The sequence below is a fragment of the Blennius ocellaris genome (assembly GCF_963422515.1).
Source record: "Blennius ocellaris genome assembly, chromosome: 13".
In the NCBI taxonomy this organism is placed as follows: domain Eukaryota; kingdom Metazoa; phylum Chordata; class Actinopteri; order Blenniiformes; family Blenniidae; genus Blennius; species Blennius ocellaris.
Genome location: NC_137662.1, coordinates 25,639,823 through 25,649,822, shown reverse-complemented (window position 1 = coordinate 25,649,822; position 10,000 = coordinate 25,639,823). Strand labels below are relative to the sequence as shown.

Sequence of the window (10,000 nt, the reverse complement as noted above, 5' to 3'; positions counted from 1 at the left end):
ATGGTGGTGATGGTGATGGTGGTGATGGTGATGATGGTGATGGTGGTGATGGTGGTGATGGTGGTGATGGTGATGATGGTGATGGTGATGATGGTGATGGTGGTGATGGTGGTGATGGTGATGATGGTGATGGTGGTGATGGTGATGGTGATGGTGGTGATGGTGATGGTGGTGATGGTGGTGATGGTGGTGGTGATGGTGGTGATGGTGGTGATGGTGATGGTGGTGATGGTGGTGATGGTGGTGATGGTGATGGTGATGGTGATGGTGATGGTGATGGTGATGGTGATGGTGATGGTGATGATGATGGTGATGAAGAGGTCCCCCCTCACCAGACTGAGGACGGGGGTCGGCGTTCTCCGCCGGTAGAAGTCGCAGCAGGCGAGCTTGAGGTTGAGCAGCAGAGCGTAATACGACACCAGGTACAGGCCGTCTGCGTTCATCAGGGACTGGCAGCTCAGCGTGGCGCCCCCCTCCAGGACCCCCCCTGGGGAGACACTCCGTCAGGCACCCTGGAGAGGCTCTCCCCCAGGAGGGGGTCAGGCCCGGGGAGTGGACCCCCCCTGGGGGAGTGGACCCCCCCTGGGGGAGTGGACCCCCCCTGGGGGAGAGCCTCCCTCACAGCCCCCCCTGGAGAGGCTCTCCAGCTCCAGAGCTGCTCAAAGTAAAACTGCTAAAACGACTCAAATGGCAAAAAAAAACAAAAAAACTGCTAAAAACTATTGGAATTGCTCACGGTGCTAAAATTGCTTTAAACAATAAAACTAACAAAAAACAACCTGAAATGTTCAACTTGTAGAAAAACAAGGAAGAATAAAAAACAAGCAAAACTGCCAAAACAACTAAAAAAGCTAAAGTTTTCCCCGAAAACAAATAAAATGGAAAAAGAAACTTGGCTAAAGTGTTAAAACGGACTTCAACCAAAATAAAATGTAAAGTTGAACAAAGAAGAAAAAAAGACTCAATAACATTCAAACGGTTACAATAAAACCCTCAGAAAAGATTACATCGAAAAATAAAAGTTGATAAATTTGTTCAAAACTGCTGAACATGAAAATATCCAAACTGTTTTAAGTCTAAATGTTCAAAAGTTAAAAACTAAAAGAGAAGAAACAACTGAAATGTCTTAAAACGACCACAACTAAATAATCAATCAAACGTCAGGCGCTTCATTGTGTCATTAATTCTGTTTTACTTTATTCCTGCTCAGTGTGAACGCTGCTGTAATCTGAGATAATCTGAGTTTCCTGCTCAGTGTGAATGCTGCTGTAATCTGAGATTCCTGCTCAGTGTGAATGCTGCTGTAATCTGAGATTCCCGCTCAGTGTGAATGCTGCTGTAATCTGAGATTCCCGCTCAGTGTGAATGCTGCTGTAATCTGAGATTCCCGCTCAGTGTGAATGCTGCTGTAATCTGAGATTCCTGCTCAGTGTGAATGCTGCTGTAATCTGAGATTCCCGCTCAGTGTGAATGCTGCTGTAATCTGAGATAATCTGAGTTTCCTGCTCAGTGTGAATGCTGCTGTAATCTGAGATTCCCGCTCAGTGTGAATGCTGCTGTAATCTGAGATTCCCGCTCAGTGTGAATGCTGCTGTAATCTGAGATTCCTGCTCAGTGTGAATGCTGCTGTAATCTGAGATTCCCGCTCAGTGTGAATGCTGCTGTAATCTGAGATTCCCGCTCAGTGTGAATGCTGCTGTAATCTGAGATTCCCGCTCAGTGTGAATGCTGCTGTAATCTGAGATTCCTGCTCAGTGTGAATGCTGCTGTAATCTGAGATTCCCGCTCAGTGTGAATGCTGCTGTAATCTGAGATAATCTGAGTTTCCTGCTCAGTGTGAATGCTGCTGTAATCTGAGATTCCCGCTCAGTGTGAATGCTGCTGTAATCTGAGATTCCCGCTCAGTGTGAATGCTGCTGTAATCTGAGATTCCTGCTCAGTGTGAATGCTGCTGTAATCTGAGATTCCCGCTCAGTGTGAATGCTGCTGTAATCTGAGATAACCTGAGGTTCCTGCTCAGAGTGAATGCTGCTGTAATCTGAGATTACGGTGCTGTAAAGTACAGCAGTACTGCGTTCCCGGGCGTCTCACCCGCCTGCAGGCCGGAGCAGAAGGTGGAGGAGAAGCTCTGCAGCGTCAGCTCCACCTCGGCGGCAGAGGCCATGGCGAGGAGGCGGGGCAGCAGCGCGGCCAGCGACTGGACGAAGAGCCGCGCGCTGTGCTGGTCGGCCTCCTGGTGGCGCAGCAGCTTGAGGGACAGGGCGGCGCCGCGCAGCGCGCGGTGGCCCGGGGCGTCGCGGGGCGGCGGCTGCTCCTCGTCGGCCAGCGACACGTTGTCCGAGCCCATGTCCGACACGTCGGAGCGGCCGGAGTCCTTCTCCGCCGCCATGGAGTACTGGTCGCACGAGTCGAACTCCGTACGGGACAAGTCCTGCTCCTCCACACTGCTGGAACACACACACACACACACACACACACACACACACACACACACACACACACACACACACACACGCTACATCACCTCTCCAGATCAAAACCGAAAAGCAAATAATCTCCGCGATTCCAACGGTAGAATCTACGGAGGCCAGAGCTTTGTCATGTAATACCACTTGGTTCCACCAGGCGGTGCAGTGACTCACACAGTCACTCCTCCTGGCCAGTAAAACAAGCAGCAGCAGCAGATTGTGATGGGATGAGTACCGAGGAACAGGTGACTCACTACTGCCGCTCGGTGGACACATGTGGAATTACTTAAAATATTCAGTTTAGAATTAAGGTTTTTTTTATTTTCATTTTAAAGCTAAATGTCGGTATGAGACTTAAAACACCTCGACCTGGATTGAACTTTGACCTTTTATTGGTCACCAATTGAAGCTGGAAAAAGTTCCGCAAAGGCTTAGAAAAAGATCGGTATACTTTTGAATGCGAAGGTAAATCCAAATAACGTCATTTAACTGTTATTAACATGTAAATATTGTTTCCATTAAAGGGACCTAACTTATATTTAACTCACTACATTCCCACAGTTCATTTTCTCCCTTCGCATTTTAATCCAATCAGTTCTTATAAATAAAACTCTAAAAACTCTGTAAAACACTGAAATGTTTAATTAGCATCCTCAAACGCTGCACACTCACATATTGGACGGCTCTAAAATACAGCTAGCTAGCACCGTACCGAGCGTCTGTTAGCTACAGGCTTTTCATCACTGGAATTTAAAACCACTATTTATGGGCAGTTCGTCTGTTCTGCCATCAGGTGGCGCCAGAGTCGCTCCTCTCTGAACGGAGCCTGCAGTCGCAGAGCGTGTACCTGAAGTTGCTCTCGCTGTACCGCGACCCGCCGCCATGGTGCGACCTGGTCCTGGACTCCACGGACAGGAAGTTGGTGATGTCGGGGTAAACCAGGCCGTGACTCCGCTGCACCACGTCGGGAGGAACTACGCCTCCTACACCTCCTCGTTCTTTCTCCGATCTCCTTTCAATCTCCCCCGCGCCTCCCCTCCTTCCTCCTCCTCCTCCTCCTCCTCCTCCTCCTCCTCCTCCCTCCTCCAGAGCGAGGCGAGGCTCACGCTTGCCGCCATCCTGCCCGCCGCCGCCACACGAGGGCGACGGGATGCGTCCGTCCTCCCCGCCCTCTTCGGGAGTGGTGTGTCCCGGTCCCTGGCCGAGCTCCCCCGCCTCCAGGCCCAGAGTGGTCTGTCCGGTGTCCGTGGTGATGCTAATGCTAATGTCGGGGCTGCGCTCGGCAGCGCTGGCGGCCATGTTGGAGGAGGAGGAGCCGGGGTCCCACGGCGGCTGCTCCGAGGACAGGATGTGTCTCTGCCACCTGAAGTCGGCCTCGTTGATCTCCATGGATTCCCGGGTGGACTCCGTCCCGTCCTTTAGGTCGTCTAGCCGGCGGAGGAGAAGCCGAGCCTGAACAAGAACAAGAACCGCAGCATCAACGCCTCTTCCTCTGGGATCCTCGGTGGACGACAGAACCTGAGTTTCCACTGAGCAGCATGTAACGGTACCGTACCGGTACAGTACGTCATGGTACGGTACGTTATGGTACGGTATGCTATGGCACGGTACGTTATGGACCGGTACGCTATGGTACGGTACGTTACGGTACGGTACGTTACGGTACGGTACGTTACGGTACAGTACGTCATGGTACGGTATGTTATGGTACGGTACGCTATGGTACAGTACGTTATGGTACGGTACGTTATGGACCATTACGCTATGGTACGGTACGTTATGGTACCGTACGTTACGGTACGGTACGTTACGTTACGGTGCGGTACGTTACGGTACGGTACGGTACGCTACGGTACAGTACCGGTGCAGTACGTTATGGTACGATACACTATTGTACAGTACTTTGTGGTACGGTATGTTATGGTACCGTACCGATACAGTACGTTATGGTACCGTACCGATACAGTACGTTACGGTACGGTATGCTATGGTACGGTATGCTATGGCACGGTACGTTATGGTACGGTACGTTATGGTACAGTACGTCATGGTACGGTACGTTATGGACCATTACGCTATGGTACGGTACGTTATGGTACCGTACGTTACGGTACGGTACGTTACGTTACGGTGCGGTACGTTACGGTACGGTACGGTACGCTACGGTACAGTACCGGTGCAGTACGTTATGGTACGATACACTATTGTACAGTACTTTGTGGTACGGTATGTTATGGTACCGTACCGATACAGTACGTTATGGTACCGTACCGATACAGTACGTTACGGTACGGTATGCTATGGTACCGTACCAGTACAGTATGGTTCGTTAAGGAACGGTACCAGATGGAATGGCTTTTCCTGCATTTCCACTGACAAAAGTTGTGGATAGAACCAAAAGTACCGTATCCAACCATTACCATTTTGAACTTTTCACTTGCTGCTAGCTCTCTGGATAAGAAGAAAATGAGCTTTTGGATTTCTTTAGAAGCAACAGACATTCTTCTCCTCCTTCTCTATCGGGGACATTTGTCTTTTTAATCGTCCTGACTGACGGTTGGACCAGTACAGTGACTGAGCGCCTCCTGGCCTCACCTGTTCACACTGGATGCCGCGGCCCTGCGACAGTTCGTCCAGAGCGCCGAGCAGCGCGCAGGCGCAGGACACGGAGGAGAAACAGGCCTCGATGCCTCCCTTCGTACACGCCTCCGTCATCCCGTCCATCACTCTGCCAGGACGACAACCAGCACAGCGGTCAGGACACTCATTTCAGGCAGAACTGTGAGAAGATCAAGCCGCCGGACTTTCATGATCGAATCAGCTGGAGCAAAGTTGAGATCGGCGGAGACGGCGAGGGAGACACTCACAGCTTCAGCAGGTCCAGGTGGGACTTCCTCTTTGAGAAGGAGCGCTTCCTGGTCTCCGGTTCGGCCATGCACGGACCGGCCAGGTCGTAGAGCCGCTGAGGACTTCCCAGAATCTGGCGGCAGGAAGACCGAGACTTCACCGGAATTCTTACGGATGTAAAAGTTTCAGCCAAAGAAACTGCACCGATACTACACTTCACGTTCTATGGTCTATGGTCTACGGTCTGTGGTCTACAGTCTACGCTTCATGGTCTACGGTCTACGGTCTACAGTCTACGCATCACGGTCTACGGTCTGTGGTCTACAGTCTACGCTTCACGGTCTACGGTCTATGGTCTGTGGTCTACAGTCTATGCTTCACGGTCTACAGTCTGCGGTCTACGCTTCACGGTCTATGGTCTACGGTCTGTGGTCTACAGTCTACGCTTCACGGTCTACGGTCTACAGTCTGCGGTCTACGCTTCACGGTCTACGGTCTACGGTCTACGACAGCACCACGAGGGCCGTCCTGTTCTACGCGGCGCCAGGCGAGCGGGGCCACACCTCCTTCATGATGCGTATGGCCTCGGTGCGGTGCTGCGGCGGTGGATACAGCAGGATCCGGTGGTACAGCGACTGCAGCACAGGCTTCATCGACTCCACGCAGCTCACCAGGCGCACCAACTCCGCCGCCACATAGCACACGGTGCGCACCACCGGGGCAATCCTGGCGGGGGCGCTGGAGGAGCAGCCGGAACCCCGGCCTTGGTCAGACACTCCTCCACTGGAGGGGTCCGCCTCCTGACCCACTCCTGCTGGAGGACGGAGAGGATGGGTGGATGGATGGATGGGTGGGTGGATGGGTGGATGGATGGATGGATGGATGGATGGATGGATGGGTGGGTGGGTGGATGGATGGATGGATGGATGGATGGGTGGGTGGGTGGATGGATGGATGGATGGATGGATGGCATCATGACATTAAATTCACTACTACGATGATCCACACAAAATAAAAGGTGTAGACGGTCGTCAGACACGTTTCTTCCTCCGTCACCTGAGCCCAGCCTCTCCGTCAGCCGGTCTCGGTCCGACGCCCCCATGTGGCCGTGGTGAGAAGCGATGGTTTTGTCGTTGACGGGGTTTCCCATGATCGCCACGAGCGACGGACACAGCTGCTTCCTGCAAGGAGGAGGATCACCGGGGAGGGACGTTCAGGTTCCTGCTAACGCTGAGGACGCTAGCCGTTCGTGTGAGGCGAGTCGTAAGAGACTCACCACACGAGGTCGGTGAAACCTCGGGACAGGTGCATTGTGGGAGGACAGCTGCTGAGCATAGACAGGATGCACTCCAGGTAGAGCAGCTGCAGGAGCTGGTTCTCACTGCGAACATTCCGGCGCGAAATTGTTAGCTTTAGCATTAATCTTTGCAAACGTCTCAAACAAACAGTGTTAGCATTTCACTGATCTCTGCTATTCGCTTCAATCTTACTACTTCACTAAACTGCTGTTTACTGGAGGAGGAGCACCTCATTATTCCTGACACAAAGTCTGATTAGCATTAGCATGTTTGCAAAGTAGCATTGGCTGGCATTCAAGTGCATGCAGAGCAGTTAGCTTCACGGCCGTAATAACCAGTTCTGCACATGCTCAGTAGTAGCTAGTTCTTCTGCACATGCTCAGTAGTAAGTAGTTCTTCTGCACATGCTCAGTCGAGCCAATCAGAACAAAGTTTCCTCCATGATGTCATGACTCCCAGTCCTTATTCTCCTCGACTTGGTACTTTTATTTTGACAGTCACTGTGATAACAATCCAACTTGGTGGACTTTGTTTTGACACAAAACTTCTCTGAAACAAAAACAACAATGATGGCTAAGTAGCATTAGCATGCGTCGTGCAGAGAAGGCTGGCGGCGGATTAGCGCCCGCATGCTACAACCAGAGAGACGTCACCTGTCGACGGACTCCAGCTTCTCGCAGAACACCGTCAGAACCGCCACCACGTCTTCACACAGCGCCTGGCTGGTGGGAGAAACATCTGCACACACACACACACACACACACACACACACACACACACACACACACACACACACTATATTCAATATGTACATAAAGTAATAAAGTAATTTCTGTTCTCGTCTCTCATCCTCGTTTACTTTAGGAAACATCGTAAACCACTCTGCTCTTCTTGGAACTCCTGGGCACTGTGTGTGTGTGTGTGTGTGTGTGTGTGTGTGTGTGTGTGTGTGTGTGTGTGTGTGTGTGTGTGTGTGTGTGTGTGTGTGTGTGTGTGTGTGTGTGTGTGTGTGTGTGTGTGTGTGTGTGTGTGTGTGTGTGTTTATGGGAGCGGACGTTTACACAAGACTACGGAGCATTTTCCTCCCACTGGTTCAACAAATGAATTCATCATGTCATCTTCCAGAAGTACTCTGAGGAGGAAAGTAATCTGTAATCAGTAATCCTCATGAGAAGCAGCGGAGGACGTTTGGACTCGACGCACCTCGTCTCTGCAGGGGCGGAGCCGTGACCTCGTCTCCATCAGCACCCTGCGGAGGAAGCACATCGGCAGGCTGGTGACTGTGTGTGTGTGTGTGTGTGTGTGTGTGTGTGTGTGTGTGTGTGTGTGTGTGTGTGTGTGTGTGTGTGTGTGTGTGTGTGTGTGTGTGTTGGACCTCCTGTCGGTGCCTCAGCTGCAGCGTCAGGTCTCCCAGGATCTGACTCAGCGTGGCTCTCACCGCCGTGTTGATGCTGCGCTGGTGACAGCTGGACACGTAGGTCTCGATACACACCTGGAAAACACACACACACACACACACACACACACACACACACACACACACACACACACACACACACACACACACACACACACACACACACACACACACACACACACACACACACACACACACACACACACACACACACACACACACACACAGGTCTGTCAGTGTGGAGCAGCACCAAACTGTCCAGGAGATTCGTTGCAAGTTTCCATGGCGTCACAGATCGTCATGGCAACAGTGCGGCGTGGCGCGTCTGCAGCCTGGCGGCCACCTCGCCCCTGCTGTTTTCCTCTGTTTCCATGGAGACGGACGGACTCCGAGCGTTTTCAAAACGTTGCATTTCCCCAGAGAGCCTCCATGGTGTCGCCAGACGAAGGTTGAGAGTTTTAACGTCCGTCGTTCTGCGTCCAGGTGACGTTTTATCTTCGTCTTCTTCCTGCTTCTCACTTTAACTTTGTCACTATTCCTCACTTTGATGTGTTTGTGAGTGAGTCGTTAACCCCTTCAGACCCAAACCAATACTGGGTTGTGGTCTGGACAAGTCAGAGGGACGTCCACATACGGCACGAGGACAGCATGAGGACGGCACCAGGACGAGGACGGCACGAGGACGAGGACAGCACGAGGACGGCACGAGGACAAGGACGGCACGAGGATGAGGACGGCACGAGGACGGCATGAGGACGGCACGAGGACGGCACAAGGACGGCATGAGGACGGCACGAGGATGAGGACGGCACGAGGACGGCATGAGGACGAGGACGGCACGAGGACAAGGACAGCACGAGGACGGCATGAGGACAAGGACGGCATGAGGACGAGGACGGCACGAGGACAAGGACAGCACGAGGACGGCATGAGGACAAGGACGGCATGAGGACGAGGACGGCATGAGGACAAGGACGGCATGAGGACGAGGACAGCACAAGGACAGCACGAGGACGGCATGAGGACAAGGACGGCATGAGGACAAGGACGGCATGAGGACGAGGACGGCACAAGGACAAGGACGGCATGAGGACGAGGACGGCACGAGGACAAGGACGGCACGAGGACGAGGACAGCACGAGGACGGCACGAGGACGGCACGAGGACAAGGACGGCACGAGGATGAGGACGGCACGAGGACGGCATGAGGACGGCACAAGGACGGCATGAGGACGGCACGAGGACGGCATGAGGACGGCACAAGGACGGCATGAGGACGGCACGAGGATGAGGACGGCACGAGGACGGCATGAGGACGAGGACGGCACGAGGACAAGGACAGCACGAGGACGGCATGAGGACAAGGACAGCACGAGGACGGCATGAGGACAAGGACGGCATGAGGACGAGGACGGCACGAGGACAAGGACAGCACGAGGACGGCATGAGGACAAGGACGGCATGAGGACGAGGACGGCATGAGGACAAGGACGGCATGAGGACGAGGACAGCACAAGGACAGCACGAGGACGGCATGAGGACAAGGACGGCATGAGGACAAGGACGGCATGAGGACGAGGACGGCACAAGGACAAGGACGGCATGAGGACGAGGACGGCATGAGGACAAGGACGGCATGAGGACGAGGACGGCACAAGGACAAGGACGGCGTGAGGACGAGGACAGCACAAGGACAGCACGAGGACGGCACGAGGACGAGGACGGCACGAGGACGAGGACAGCAGGTCCTGGAAGGACCGAGGAGTTCTAACCATCAAGGTGAGACGTCTCACCTGGGCGATCCGCAGGATTGAGTCTCCGTTGATGTCGAAGTTGGGCGAGTAGGTGACGCAGAGCAGGACCTGTAGGTGGAGAAACTACGTCACCTCTTGAGTTTCTACAGGAACCAGTTCAAAGTTCACTTCACATTTTTTAATATGAACTCGTTCAGTTTATAGTTTAGAATTCAG

The 10,000-nt window shown here is 53.1% G+C and overlaps 1 protein-coding gene across 1 annotated transcript in view; it reads right to left on the bottom strand.

Annotated features, from left to right (window-relative positions):
* Positions 1-9,898, bottom strand: part of arfgef3 (ARFGEF family member 3) — a gene marked incomplete at its 5' end in the record, with an annotated part of 33,571 nt that extends 23,673 nt beyond the window's left edge. The window contains 12 exon segments of the mRNA XM_080507889.1: positions 333-487; positions 2,092-2,444; positions 3,316-3,920; positions 5,064-5,196; positions 5,336-5,448; positions 5,879-6,126; positions 6,372-6,496; positions 6,592-6,696; positions 7,267-7,351; positions 7,817-7,862; positions 7,989-8,105; positions 9,824-9,898. Of these exon segments, the coding sequence (XP_080364015.1) occupies positions 333-487; positions 2,092-2,444; positions 3,316-3,920; positions 5,064-5,196; positions 5,336-5,448; positions 5,879-6,126; positions 6,372-6,496; positions 6,592-6,696; positions 7,267-7,351; positions 7,817-7,862; positions 7,989-8,105; positions 9,824-9,898 (2,160 nt within the window).
* Positions 9,899-10,000: the final 102 nt, after the last annotated feature.